The sequence below is a fragment of the Aegilops tauschii genome, chromosome 4 (genome assembly GCF_002575655.3).
Source record: "Aegilops tauschii subsp. strangulata cultivar AL8/78 chromosome 4, Aet v6.0, whole genome shotgun sequence".
Taxonomy (NCBI): Eukaryota; Viridiplantae; Streptophyta; class Magnoliopsida; order Poales; family Poaceae; genus Aegilops; species Aegilops tauschii.
In genome coordinates this window covers 497,979,279-497,995,009 of record NC_053038.3, presented here as the reverse complement: position 1 = coordinate 497,995,009, position 15,731 = coordinate 497,979,279, and the positions used below count along the sequence as shown (strand labels likewise).

Genomic DNA, 15,731 nt, shown 5'->3' with positions numbered 1-15,731 from the left:
AATCACTCAACGGCGGAGCTATGTTATGGCCTGAGGGGGCCGTGCCCCCCCCCCCCCCCCCCCCCCCAGCCCAAACGATCTTTTATATTACGGAGGAAGTATAGTAATGAAAAAGAGATATGATAGTTGGAAATATGGTATAAGCAATTGGTGAGCCAAGCGTCTCCTCGCTAGTACTACCTCCATTTGTAAATACAAAACGTTTTTGAACGTCTTATATTTAGGAATGTAGGTAATGGTATGTTAATTTCCTTATTTTCTCAGATATTTTGAACTATGTAACTACTATTTGATGCAATAAAGTGTGTCAAATGGCATTCCCAAAGAAAAATGGTTGATATTATCTGTTCTCCAGAAAGAGGATTAAAGAGCCAACTGGTACGTACTTCTTTTGTATAGTAGCACATTTAAAAAAAAATCTAGCTTGTTAACAGATATGGGTTGCCAATATGTTATCCCGTGTAATCTCAACCTTCCTCACCAATATGCGTGTATCTTCACGAAGAACTCAAGAAATACAGCTCCACCTACCTCCATTACCGAAAAAGGCTTTCGCCCCGCTTTGTAGATAAAGCAAACCGCCACAGAGCAACCATACATGGACTAGTCCACAACACACACACCCAAGTCTCACGACAGAGTACAAAAGGTTCTGCTGAGGGCACAACCCAACAAGCCCAAAACAAAAAAAGAAAACGGAACAGCCCGGAGAGGCCGGAGAGATCGCCCGGCCCCTAATCAGGCTCCGGTGGTGGCGGCGGCTGCGGCGGCGACAGACGAACAGCCATCGAGCGAAGGCCGGCGATGAAGGCAGAGATGGCGTCTCGGTCCTGGGGGCGACTAAGCGGCAGCTAAAGCTGCAAGTAACCAGAGACTTTGAAGAGGGCGTCAGTAGCACGTCGAAGCGGGATGCGCTGAATCACAAGTCTATTGGGGATCGTCCAGAGCGTCCACGCGAGGGCCCCAATTTCCAGCCACCTAATGTGGTGAGCCTACCTCCATTAGCAACAAAGGGCCACACTAGTAGAAAAAGGGTCTAATGTGAAGCACATTAGTCCCAGTTTGTAACTGAACCGGTACTAATGTGACCATTAGTGCCGGTTCCAACGGCTAGGCGGGCGGCGCTCATTAGTACCGGTTCGTGGCGAACCTTTAGTACCGGTTCGAGCCACGAACCGGTACTAAAGAGGTGGTGGCAGGCTGTTGTCAGGCTGGGGCCCCATCAGCACCTTTAGTACCGGTTCATGCCATGAACCGGTACTAGAAATGAACCTTTAGTCCCGGTTCGTATAACCAACCGGGACTAAAGATATCACTATATATTGTGCTTCTTCCAGCCCGAGCCGAAGTGCTCTGTTTTTTCCCTTCTCTCTGTTTTCTTTCCCTCTTGCTCGAGACCACCTCCATTTTTGCCAAAATTTGTCCAAGATTTGAAGGCACCCCATCCATCCAAATGATCACAAAGGTTAGCAACTTTGTCCTTTCATCTCTCACTGCTAGCTTAGCTCTTGCAATGCTCTATAAGTATAGTGATTTGTGGGTTATATTTTGGGAGGAATTATATATGGTACTATTTGATTTATATGCAATTTGATGTCAAAATAACTCTTAGTTTGCATATGTAGGTGTGGTTTACTTAGTGCCTTCCCGTCTCCGTCCTAACCACCGTCGATCGCCCGCACCGTCCCGTCGCCGGCACCATCTTGTAGTGAGCCTCTTGTTCTTATATTTTTATATAAAAAATCATGTTTGTGTGATTTAGATATATAGTTACTTGTATAATTATCTTACCCGTACGTTGTTTGTTATACATAGTGCCATGGTATTGATATCAGTCCCCGTCGGCCCTCGTTCGGGTTATGATTCAGATGTGGTATATTCTCTTTTATAACTATTTGTTGCATTTCGTGTTTATGACAAATTATGCCCATCAAGTTGACATAGATATTTTTATCAAGGAGGTATGTGAACCACTTCGGACAAACCAGAGGGAATCTTTGTAATAGTTAATTAGGGCACTTATGTGTTTCAGCATTTGAAACGCGAAGAAATATTATGTCCAAAATCATTAAATGCATGAAAAATAGCAAATAAAGGCATAAAATGATTGAACATTGATGATGTGCCTTTGAATGGTGCATAATGAACACACAGAATGTCTAGAGTTAAAATAAGTTATTAAAAATGAAGGAGAGGCGCAATGCTCACCTGCACTTTGGTTAGCTCCAGGCCTTGAGAAACTGTAGATAGCTCCATGCAGTCTACACCATTTCCTCAAGGCCTGGAGCTAAGCAACGTGCAGGTGAGCATTGCGCCTCTCCTTCATTTTTCTTCATCTCTCCACTCAGGGCTTATAAACCGCTGCGAGTCCCTCTTGCTGGGCGAGGTGGGACTAAATTTTAGCCACCACTAGGACAAGGCCTTTAGTCCGGTTGGTGGCTCCAACCGTGACTAAAGAACTTCATTTGCTATTTTTCATGCATTTACTGATTTTTTGAGCTAAATGACCCTGAAATTGAAAAGTACTACAAATGAACTCTGAAAAGGTTGAAAGTTGGCATGGTATTATCATTTCACCCACATAGCATGTGCTAAAAAGTTGAGAGGGTTACGGCAAAAACTGGATGCACTTCGTGTACAAAATGGACAATCTCTTTTGAAGTATTAGGGTTTCAGACGAAAACTCGTCTGTTACAAAGGCATTTCATATTTTTTAACTTATTTCAACTCCAGACTTTTTGTGCGTTCAGTATGCGCCATTCAAAGCCACGCCATCATTTTTCAACCCTTTCTGACTTCATTTACTATTTTTCATGCATTTACTGTTTTTTTGAGCTAAATGACCCTGAAATTGAAAAGCACTACAAATGAACTCTGAAAAGGTTGAAAGTAGGCATGGTATCATCATTTCACCCACATAGCATGTGCTACAAAGTTGAGAGGGTTACGGCAAAAACTAGATGCACTTCGTGTACAAAATGGACAATCTCTTTTGAAGTACCAGGGTTTCACACGAAAACTCGTGTGTTACAAAGGCATTTCATTTTTTAAACTTATTTCAACACCAGACTTTTTGTGCGTACTGCGGTGGATGGTCCAACGGATGCCTCCTTCGTTACTGCGGTGTAAACGCCGCGTGGCGCCGCTCCGGCTCGCCGCCTGAGGCCAAATCCAACTATTTAAGCCGGCCGGCGTCCCCTAACCCTAGCCCATCCACCTCTCCCCGCGCTGCGCCGCAACCGAACGCATCCGCCTCCTCTTCTCTGCTCTCCCACGCTCTCCGACATCGCCATGGTACGACAGAAGATCACCACATACGCTATGCTCACGCCGGAGCGCCGGAGGCAGATCGCAGAGGAGATCCAGGCTAGGCGCGCCGCCTGCATCGCTGTCGGGCTGCCTCCGGACTCGCCAGAGAAGGAGGAGTTGGAGGAGGACGGAGAGCAGCTGCCGGAGCCACTTGAGGTGGCAGATCCGGAGGATGACGAGGCCGAGCAACCTGTTCCAAGGTTCTGAAGGAAATATGCCCTAGAGGCAATAATAAAGTTATTATTTATTTCCTTATATCATGATAAATGTTTATTATTCATGCTAGAATTGTATTAACCGGAAACATGATACATGTGTGAATACATAGACAAACAGAGTGTCACTAGTATGCCTCTACTTCACTAGCTCGTTGATCAAAGATGGTTATGTTTCCTAGCCATTGACATGAGTTGTCATTTGATTAACGGGATCACATCATTAGGAGAATGATGTGATTGACTTGACCCATTCCGTTAGCTTAGCACACGATCGTTTAGTATGTTGCTATTACTTTCTTCATGACTTATACATGTTCCTATGACTATGTGATTATGGAACTCCCGTTTACCGGAGGAACACTTTGTGTGCTACCAAACGTCACAACGTAACTAGGTGATTATAAAGGTGCTCTACAGGTGTCTCCGAAGGTACTTGTTGGGTTGGTGTATTTCGAGATTAGGATTTGGCACTCCGATTGTCGGAGAGGTATCTCTGGGCCCTCTCGGTAATGCACATCACTTAAGCCTTGCAAGCATTGCAACTAATGAGTTTGTTGCGGGATGATGTATTACGGAACGAGTAAAGAGACTTGCTGGTAACGAGATTGAACTAGGTATTGAGATACCGACGATCGAATCTCGGGCAAGTAACATACCGATGACAAAGGGAACAACGTATGTTGTTATGCGGTCTGACCGATAAAGATCTTCGTAGAATATGTGGGAACCAATATGAGCATCCAGGTTCCGCTATTGCTTATTGACCGGAGACGTGTCTCGGTCATGTCTACATAGTTCTCGAACTAGTAGGGTCCGCACGCTTAAAGTTTCGATGACAGTTATATTATGAGTTTATATGTTTTGATGTACCGAAGGTTGTTCGGAGTCCCGGATGTGATCACGTACATGACGAGGAGTCTCGCAATGGTCGAGACATGAAGATTGATATATTGGAAGCCTATGTTTGGATATCGGAAGTGTTCCGGGTGAAATCGGAATTTTACCGGAGTACCGGGTGGTTACCGGAACCCCCCGGGGGCTTAATGGGCCATAGTGGGCCTTAATGGAAGAGAGGAGAGGCGGCCAGGGCAAGGCCGCGCGCCCCTTCCCCCTAGTCCTAATAGGACAAGGAGAGGGGGCGGCGCCCCCCCCCTTCCTTCCCCTCTCCCTCCTCTTTCCCCCTCCGCGCCTCTCCTGGCCGGCCGCACCTCTCCCCCTTGCTCCTTTATATACGGGGGCAGGGGGGCACCCTAGAGACACAACAATTGATCGTTTGATCTTTTAGCCGTGTGCGGTGCCCCCTCCACCATAGTCCACCTCGATAATACTGTAGCGGTGCTTAGGCGAAGCCCTGCGTCGGTAGAACATTATCATCGTTACCACGCCGTCGTGCTGATGAAACTCTCCCTCAACACTCGGCTGGATCGGAGTTCGAGGGACGTCATCGGGCTGAACGTGTGCTGAACTCGGAGGTGCCGTGCGTTCGGTACTTGATCGGTCGGATCGTGAAGACGTACGACTACATCAACCGCGTTGTACTAACGCTTCCGCTTTCGGTCTACGAGGGTACGTGGACAACACTCTCCCCTCTCGTTGCTATGCATCACCATGATCTTGCGTGTGCGTAGAATTTTTTTTGAAATCACTACGTTCCCCAACAGTGGCATCCGAGCCTGGTTTTATGCGTTGATGTTATATGCACGAGTAGAACACAAGTGAGTTGTGGGCGATATAAGTCATACTGCTTACCAGCATGTCATACTTTGGTTCGGCGGTATTGTTGGATGAAGCGGCCCAGACCGACATTACGCGTACGCTTACGTGAGACTGGTTCTTCCGACGTGCTTTGCACAGAGGTGGCTGGCAGGTGTCAGTTTCTCCAACTTTAGTTGAACCGAGTGTGGCTACGCCCGGTCCTTGCGAAGGTTAAAACAACACCAACCTGACAAACCATCGTTGTGGTTTTGATGCGTAGGTAAGAACGGTTCTTGCTAAGCCCATAGCAGCCACGTAAAACTTGCAACGACAAAGTAGAGGACGTCTAACTTGTTTTTGCAGGGCATGTTGTGATGTGATATGGTCAAGACATGATGCTAAATTTTATTGTATGAGATGATCATGTTTTGTAACCGAGTTATCGGCAACTGGCAGGAGCCATATGGTTGTCGCTCTATTGTATGCAATGCAATCACCCTGTAATGCTTTACTTTATCACTAAGCGGTAGCGATAGTCGTAGAAGCATAAGATTGGCGAGACGACAACGATGCTACGATGGAGATCAAGGTGTCGCGCCGGTGACGTTGGTGATCATGACGGTGCTTCGGAGATGGAGATCACAAGCACAAGATGATGATGGCCATATCATATCACTTATATTGATTGCATGTGATGTTTATCTTTTATGCATCTTATCTTTCTTTGATTGACGGTAGCATTATAAGATGATGCCTCACTAAATTATCAAAGTATAAGTGTTCTCCCTGAGTATGCACCGTTGTGAAAGTTCTTCGTGCTGAGACACCACGTGATGATCGGTGTGATAGGCTCTACGTTCAAATACAACGGGTGCAAAATAGTTGCACACGCGGAATACTCAGGTTAAGCTTGACGAGCCTAGCATATAACAGATATGGCCTCGGAACACGGAGACCGAAAGGTCGAGCGTGAATCATATAGTAGATATGATCAACATAGTGATGTTCACCGTTGAAACTACTCCATCTCACGTGATGATCGGACATGGTTTAGTTGATATGGATCACGTGATCACTTAGAGGATTAGAGGGATGTCTATCTAAGTGGGAGTTCTTAAGTAATATGATTAATTGAACTTGAATTTATCATGAACTTAGTACCTGATAGTATCTTGCTTGTCTATGTTGATTGTAGATAGATGGCCTGTGCTGTTGTTCCGTTGAATTTTAATGCGTTCCTTGAGAAAGCAAAGTTGAAAGATGATGGTAGCAATTACACGGACTGGGTCCGTAACTTGAGGATTATCCTCATTGCTGCATAGAAGAATTACGTCCTGGAAGCACCGCTAGGTGTACCACCTGCGCCAGCAACTGCAGACATTGTGAATGCCTGGCAGTCACGTGTTGATGACTACTCGATAGTTCAATGTGCCATGCTTTACGGCTTAGAACCGGGACTTCAACGACGTTTTGAACGTCATGGAGCATATGAGATGTTCCAGGAGTTGAAATTAATATTTCAAAAGAATGCCCAGATTGAGAGATATGAAGTCTCCAATAAGTTCTGCAGCTGCAAGATGGAGGAGAATAGTTCTGTCAGTGAGCATATACTCAAAATGTCTGGGTATAATAATCACATGATTCAACTGGGAGTTAATCTTCCGGATGATAGCGTCATTGACAGAATTCTCCAATCACTGCCACCAAGCTACAAGAGCTTCGTGATGAACTATAACATGCAAGGGATGGATAAGACAATTCCCAAGCTCTTTGCAATGCTAAAGGCTGCGGAGGTAGAAATAAAAAACGAGCATCAAGTGTTGATGGTCAATAAGACCACCAGTTTCAAGAAAAAGGGCAAAGGGAAGAAGAAGGGGAACTTCAAGAAGAACAGCAAGCAAGTTGTTGTTCAGGAGAAGAAACCCAAGTCTGGACCTAAGCCTGAGACTAAGTGCTTCTACTGCAAGCAGACTGGTCACTGGAAGCGGAACTGCCCCAAGTATTTGGCGGATAAGAAGGATGGCAAGGTGAACAAAGGTATATGTGATATACATGTTATTGATGTGTACCTTACTAATGCTCGCAGTAGCACCTGGGTATTTGATACTGGTTCTGTTGCTAATATTTGCAACTCGAAACAGGGGCTACGGATTAAGCGAAGATTGGCTAAGGACGAGGTGACGATGCGCGTGGGAAATGGTTCCAAAGTCGATGTGATCGCGGTCGACACGCTACCTCTACATCTACCTTCGGGATTAGTTTTAGACCTAAATAATTGTTATTTGGTGCCAACGTTAAGCATGAACATTATATCTGGATCTTGTTTGATGCGAGACGGTTATTCATTTAAATCAGAGAATAATGGTTGTTCTATTTATATGAGTAATATCTTTTATGGTCACGCACCCTTGAAGAGTGGTCTATTTTTGTTGAATCTCGATAGTAGTGATACACATATTCATAATATTGAAGCCAAAAGATGCAGAGTTGATAATGATAGTGCAACTTATTTGTGGCACTGCCGTTTAGGTCATATCGGTGTAAAGCGCATGAAGAAACTCCATACTGATGGACTTTTGGAACCACTTGATTATGAATCACTTGGTACTTGCGAACCGTGCCTCATGGGCAAGATGACTAAAACGCCGTTCTCCGGTACTATGGAGAGAGCAACAGATTTGTTGGAAATCATACATACAGATGTATGTGGTCCGATGAATATTGAGGCTCGTGGCGGATATCGTTATTTTCTCACCTTCACAGATGATTTGAGCATATATGGGTATATCTACTTAATGAAACATAAGTCTGAAACATTTGAAAAGTTCAAAGAATTTCAGAGTGAAGTTGAAAATCATCGTAACAAGAAAATAAAGTTTCTACGATCTGATCGTGGAGGAGAATATTTGAGTTATGAGTTTGGTCTTCATTTGAAACAATGCGGAATAGTTTCGCAACTCACGCCACCCGGAACACCACAGCGTAATGGTGTGTCCGAACGTCGTAATCGTACTCTACTAGATATGGTGCGATCTATGATGTCTCTTACTGATTTACCGCTACCGTTTTGGGGTTATGCTTTAGAGACGTCCGCATTCACGTTAAATATGGCACCATCAAAATCCGTTGAGACGACGCTTTATGAACTGTGGTTTGGCAAGAAACCAAAGTTGTCATTTCTTAAAGTTTGGGGCTGCGATGCTTATGTGAAAAAGCTTCAACCTGATAAGCTCGAACCCAAATCGGAGAAATGTGTCTTCATAGGATACCCAAAGGAGACTGTTGGGTACACCTTCTATCACAGATCCGAAGGCAAAACTTTTGTTGATAAATTCGGAATTTTTCTAGAGAAGGAGTTTCTCTCGAAAGAAGTGAGTGGGAGGAAAGTAGAACTTGATGAGGTAACTGTACCTGCTCCCTTATTGGAAAGTAGTACATCACAGAAACCGGTTTCTGCGACACCTACACCAATTAGTGAGGAAGTTAATGATGATGATCATGAAACTTCAGATCAAGTTATTACTGAACCTCGTAGGTCAACCAGAGTAAGATCCGCACCAGAGTGGTACGGTAATCATGTTCTGGAAGTTATGTTACTGGACCATGACGAACCTACGAACTATGAAGAAGCGATGGTGAGCCCAGATTCCAGGAAATGGCTTGAGGCCATGAAATCTGAGATGGGGTCCATGTATGAGAACAAAGTGTGGACTTTGGTTGACGCTGACGGTAATGTTACTGTCTATAAAGCTCGACTTGTTGCAAAAGATTTTTGACAAGTTCAAGGGATTGACTACGATGAGACCTTCTCACCCGTAGCGATGCTTAAGTCTGTCCGAATCATGTTAGCAATTGCCGCATTTTATGATTATGAAATTTGGCAAATGGATGTCAAAACTGCATTCCTGAATGGATTTCTGGAAGAAGAGTTGTATATGATGCAACCGGAAGGTTTTGTCGATCCAAAGTGAGCTAACAAAGTGTGCGAGCTCCAGCGATCCATTTATGGACTGGTGCAAGCCTCTCGGAGTTGGAATAAACGCTTTGATAGTGTGATCAAAGCATTTGGTTTTGTACAGACTTTTGGAGAAGCCTGTATTTACAAGAAAGTGAGTGGGAGCTCTGTAGCATTTCTGATATTATATGTGGATGACATATTGCTGATTGGAAATGATATAGAATTTCTGGATAGCATAAAGGGATACTTGAATAAGAGTTTTTCAATGAAAGACCTCGGTGAAGCTGCGTATATATTGGGCATCAAGATCTATAGAGATAGATCAAGACGCTTAATTGGACTTTCACAAAGCACATACCTTGACAAAGTTTTGAAGAAGTTCAAAATGGATCAAGCAAAGAAAGGGTTCTTGCCTGTGTTACAAGGTGTGAAGTTGAGTAAGACTCAATGCCCGACCACTGCAGAAGATAGAGAGAAGATGAAAGATGTTCCCTATGCTTCAGCCATAGGCTCTATCATGTATGCAATGATGTGTACCAGACCTGATGTGTGCCTTGCTATAAGTCTAGCAGGGAGGTACCAAAGTAATCCAGGAGTGGATCACTGGACAGCGGTCAAGAACATCCTGAAATACCTGAAAAGGACAAAGGATATGTTTCTCGTATATGGAGGTGACAAAGAGCTCATCGTAAATGGTTACGTTGATGCAAGCTTTGACACTAATCCGGACGATTCTAAATCACAAACCGGATATGTGTTTACATTGAACGGTGGAGCTGTCAGTTGGTGCAGTTCTAAACAAAGCGTCGTGGCGGGATCTACATGTGAGGCGGAATACATAGCTGCTTCGGAAGCAGCAAACGAAGGAGTCTGGATGAAGGAGTTCATATCCGATCTACGTGTCATACCTAGTGCATCAGGTCCAATGTAAATCTTTTGTGACAATACTGGTGCAATTGCCTTGGCGAAGGAATCCAGATTTCACAAGAGAACCAAGCACATCAAGAGACGCTTCAATTCCATCCGGGATTTAGTCCAGGTGGGAGACATAGAAATTTGCAAGATACATACGGATCTGAATATTGCAGACCCGTTGACTAAGCCTCTTCCACGAGCAAAACATGATCAACACCAAGGCTCCATGGGTGTTAGAATCATTACTGTGTAATCTAGATTATTGACTCTAGTGCAAGTGGGAGACCGAAGGAAATATGCCCTAGAGGCAATAATAAAGTTATTATTTATTTCCTTATATCATGATAAATGTTTATTATTCATGCTAGAATTGTATTAACCGGAAACATGATACATGTGTGAATACATAGACAAACAGAGTGTCACTAGTATGCCTCTACTTGACTCGCTCGTTGATCAAAGATGGTTATGTTTCCTAGCCATTGACATGAGTTGTCATTTGATTAACGGGATCACATCATTAGGAGAATGATGTGATTGACTTGACCCATTCCGTTAGCTTAGCACACGATCGTTTAGTATGTTGCTATTGCTTTCTTCATGACTTATACATGTTCTATGACTATGAGTTTATGCAACTCCCGTTTACCGGAGGAACACTTTGTGTGCTACCAAACGTCACAACGTAACTGGGTGATTATAAAGGTGCTCTACAGGTGTCTCCGAAGGTACTTGTTGGGTTGGCGTATTTCGAGATTAGGATTTGGCACTCCGATTGTCGGAGAGGTATCTCTGGGCCCTCTCGGTAATGCACATCACTTAAGCCTTGCAAGCATTGCAACTAATGAGTTTGTTGCGGGATGATGTATTACGGAACGAGTAAAGAGACTTGCCGGTAACGAGATTGAACTAGGTATTGAGATATCGGCGATCGAATCTCGGGCAAGTAACATACCGATGACAAAGGGAACAACGTATGTTGTTATGCGGTCTGACCGATAAAGATCTTCGTAGAATATGTGGGAACCAATATGAGCATCCAAGTTCCGCTATTGGTTATTGACCGGAGACGTGTCTCGATCATGTCTACATAGTTCTCGAACCCGCAGGGTCCGCACGCTTAAAGTTTCGATGACAGTTATAATATGAGTTAATATGTTTTGATGTACCGAGGGTTGTTCGGAGTCCCGGATGTGATCACGGACATGACGAGGAGTCTCGAAATGGTCGAGACATGAAGATTGATATATTGAAAGCCTATGTTTGGATATCGAAAGTGTTCCGGGTGAAATCGGAATTTTACCGGAGTACTGGGAGGTTACCGGAACCCCCCGGGGGCTTAATGGGCCATAGTGGGCCTTAATGGAAGAGAGGAGAGGCGGCCAGGGCAGGGCCGCGCGCCCCTCCCTCCTAGTCCAAATAGGACAAGGAGAGGGGGGCGGCGCCCCCCTTTCCTTCCTCTCCCCCTCCTCTTTCCCCCTCCACTCCTAGTCAAACAAGGAAAAGGGAGGGAGTCCTACTCCCGGTGGGAGTAGGACTCCTCCTGGCGCGCCCCTCCTGGCCGGCCGCACCTCTCCCCCTTGCTCCTTTATATACGGGGGCAGGGGGGCACCCTAGAGACACAACAATTGATCGTTTGATCTTTTAGCCGTGTGCGGTGCCCCCCTCCACCATAGTCCACCTCGATAATACTGTAGCGGTGCTTAGGCGAAGCCCTGCGTCGGTAGAACATCATCATCGTCACCACGCCGTCGTGCTGACGAAACTCTCCCTCAACACTCGGCTGGATCGGAGTTCGAGGGACGTCATCGGGCTGAACGTGTGCTGAACTCGGAGGTGCCGTGCGTTCGGTACTTGATCGGTCGGATCGTGAAGACGTACGACTACATCAACCGTGTTGTACTAACGCTTCCGCTTTCGGTCTACGAGGGTACGTGGACAACACTCTCCCCTCTCGTTGCTATGCATCATCATGATCTTGCGTGTGCGTAGGAATTTTTTTGAAATTACTACGTTCCCCAACAGGTTCAACATGAAGGAGGCGGAGGCGGGGTTCGCCGTCGCCCAAGCCGCGGGGACGGCGGAGCAACGGGCCAACCTGGAGTCCATCCAGAATGAGGCCTATGTGGAGGTCAACCGGCATTTCCTCCGGCAGGAGCGGGAGGCAACCGACAAGCTCTTTGCCGAACTTGATGGGGAGACAGAGGAGGAGGCCGGAGAGAAGTAGCCGGAGGAGCCGGAGATAACTGCCGCCCATGTACCCGGAGCCGAGCACAGAGATAGTCGACGTCTCCAATGAGGAGTAGCTAGGTGATCTATGTAGTACATAGGTTTTTTCCTTTGCTTGCTTTTGTGTAGATTTAAGAGTCCGCGGGTGTTTGATGGGTCATATTTGTCATATGCAACGATAGATGCTCTAAGAAACGCATCCAAATGAAAGAAAACCCTTGTAAACTTTTGTGTTTATTTACCCTATTCAACCGTACTACCACACAGAAAGAGAAGGACTTTCTACTTCCAGAAGAAATAATTCTGATTATTATTCCACCATATGTCGCCATCCCCTAATTGCAAAAAACAAAATGCAGACAGTCATCTACGAGTTGCTTTAGAGTATAACGATGAAAAAAATAAACGACGAGACGCCCCCAAGCTAGCAATGGTCGGGCTCGGTCTCGCGCGACATCTCCTCCAAGGACTTGCCCTTGGGCTCGGGAACGAGGAAGGTGAGCATGAACCCCATCAAGCTGTTGTCATCCCTAGATGTGGCGGAGCCACTCCAAAACCACTCTTAGCGTATATGGTTTCGAGGGCAGCTCACCTGGTTTGCATGTTTATTTTATCCTTTTTTTTGCGGGGATGTTTATTTTATCCTTGATGTGCTTAAATCATATCCCCATAATTGTAGTATTGTATAACACACAACGAGCTCTCTGAGAAATAAACTCGTGAAGAAACACATTGAAATAGTCGTTCTAAATTTTAGTGTTGCTGGGGGTGTGGACAAAAATCCCCCAAACCTCAATGACAGGTAAAATAAAATGTTATTTATTCTATTCAACCATACTACGATACAGAGAAAGAAGAACCTCTACTCCTTAAAATAATTCTGACGATTATTTCACCGTGTCGCCATCTCCTAATTGCCAAAACTAAATGCAGTGTTCACCGACAGTCATATGTGAGTAGACAGTTAGCAATGGTCGGGCTCGGTCTCACGCGACATCTCCTCCAATGACTTGCCCTTGGGCTCGGGAACGAGGAAGGTGAGCAGGAACCCCATCAAGCTGCAGCCAGCGAGCACGAGGAGCGAGTAGCGCACGCCGATGCCGGGGTGGTATCCATGGGCGGTCTTGGCCGGGTCGGGGCTCTGGGCAAGGTACAAGAACCCGAACGACCCAATGATGGCGCCCACCTTCCCCGACGCCGCCGATATGCCGTGGCACGTCGCGCGGAGCCTCGCGGGGTAGATCTCTGCGGGGACGATGAAGGTGGTGGCGTTGGGCCCGAAGTTGGCGAAGAAGAAGGTGAGCGCGTACATGACGACGAAGCCGGCCTGGTGGCCCTGGCCCGTCCAGTAGTCGTAGGGCACGGCCAGGCCCACCATGAAGGTGGTCATCATGAAGAAGCCCATGAGCTGGATCTTGAACCGGCCGACGGAGTCGATGAAGGCGACGGTGAACCAGTAGCCCGGCACGGTGCCGCAGAGCGCGATCAGGATCTGGGCCCGTGCGATGTGGAACAGCTCGTCCAGCGCGCTCATCGTCGGCGCCGGCGGGATCCACCCGATGGCGCTGAAGATGTCCTTCTGGAACAGGTTCTGCGAGTAGTAGGCGATGTCCAGGAGGAGCCACGTGGACGCGGTGCCGACGAGGTGGAGCCCGTGCCGCCGCACGAACTCCCCGGAGAAGAGGCCGAACGACGGCGGCGGCGTGTGGGACTTGATGGTAATCACGGTCTCCAGATCGCCGGCCTGCTCCTTGGTGATCTCCACCTGGAGCACCTTGGACATGTCGGCCGCGGCGCGCTCGGCGTTCTTGGCGATGAGCGCCGTGTACCGCGCCGTCTCCGGCATCTTCATCCGCCAGTAGAAGGTGAGCGCGGCGGGGAGGGCGCCGAGCATGAGGACGATGCGCCACACGTAGTCCGCTTGCGCCGGGGTGGACGCCGCGGGGTCCGCCGCGTACGGCGGCGCCGGGAACAGGTCCCTGAACAGCGCCGTGATCCCGATCGCCACGCCGCCGCCGGCGAGGATGCCGAACCCCTGCATCGCGAAGACGGCGGCGATGAAGGCGCCGCGCGTCCGCTTGTTGGCGTACTCGGACATGATGGTGGCGGAGAGCGGGTAGTCGCCGCCGATGCCGAAGCCGAGCCAGAACCTGAAGAAGCAGAGCGTGGCCATGACGCTGGTGGGCGTGTTGCCGAAGGAGAGCCCCGACGCGACAGAGCAGAGGATCATCAGCATCAGCGTCATGCCGTACACGCTTTTCCGGCCGACCTTGTCACCCAGCCAGCCGAAGAAGAGCTGGCCGGAGAGCGTGCCGACGAAGGCCACGCCGTTGACGACCGCGGAGACGGTCGGCGGGAGGCTGCCCGGGCGGGACGAGCCCGGGACGGTGTAGTAGATGCGGCCGATGAGCTTGGTGACGAGGGAGATGCAGAAGAGGTCGTAGGCGTCGGTGAAGAAGCCCATGCCGGCGACGATGATGGCCGTGAAGTGGTACCACTGCGTCTTGGCGCCGTCCAGCGCCGAGAGCACGTGCACCTGGTCGCCCGCCATTGCCACCGCACGCCAAGACAACCTCTCTCTATGCGGGCGTTCCGGCCGGCGGCGAAAGTGGTGGTGCGATCCGCCGCGGTGGAAGGTTGTTGAGGTTTAGGATGGGAGTGAACTGAGGGAGAAGGCACAGGTGTCTGTCAGCCATGTATATACGGAGAGCTGAGCATATTCGGGGCTCCTGGTCCTTCGTTCCTTCGAGACCAACAACTTCTCCCTGTTTAACGGTTCTCTTCTCTGCCCCAAAAGAAAAATCGATTCCCTTCTGCAAAGAACAACATGGAGGGGCTCAGAGTTTCCCATGCATTGCGAAGCTCTTTTACGTGCATGCGGAGGTTTTGCTTTCGTTTTCTATGCGAAAATGTGTGGAGCCAAGGGCATATTCTTGTTTAGTCTGCAGTACCCAAGATCCATACATTTTTGTGTATATAGCCACACATGATCAAACTTCGCCACATGAACCAAAACATGCGTGTAACCTAACGTGTACCAAAAAATCCGAATCAAATTCGATACACCGTGATGTTAAAGTTGCTTTGACTTGTCAAGTTCCATGGTGATATGTCGTGCCGTTTGGGAAAAAATAGAGTCATTTCTATGAATTTATATTTACTAGGACAATGCACGCGCGTTGCACGGGGGGCGCATATATTTTTCCAGTTCTCAACTTTGTGTGATGAACAAGTCGTTAACTCCTTTTATATCATCAGCAAGCCTTTCTTTCAATCGGGTTTTCAATTCAATTTACTCTGCTATTTCAGTGACACTTTGAGGTGCCTTTGAAACCCCAGGGTTTAAACTTGCAGTAATCACGTCTTGCAGACCTCTCACAAATTACACATCGCATTGAACTTATGTT

The 15,731-nt window shown here is 47.3% G+C and overlaps 1 protein-coding gene across 1 annotated transcript; it reads right to left on the bottom strand.

Annotated features, from left to right (window-relative positions):
* Positions 1-13,288: 13,288 nt before the first annotated feature.
* Positions 13,289-14,986, bottom strand: LOC109735446 (probable inorganic phosphate transporter 1-7). The gene has a single exon (XM_020294658.3). The coding sequence runs from the start codon at positions 14,873-14,875 to the stop codon at positions 13,289-13,291; it is 1,587 nt and encodes a 528-aa protein (XP_020150247.1). The 5' UTR covers positions 14,876-14,986.
* Between the last annotated feature and the right edge of the window lie 745 nt (positions 14,987-15,731).

What these genes read in the sequence shown, in the direction of transcription:
- LOC109735446 (XM_020294658.3), bottom strand. Translation starts at nt 14,875, where the DNA reads ATGGCGGGCGACCAGGTGCACGTGCTCTCGGCGCTGGACGGCGCCAAG.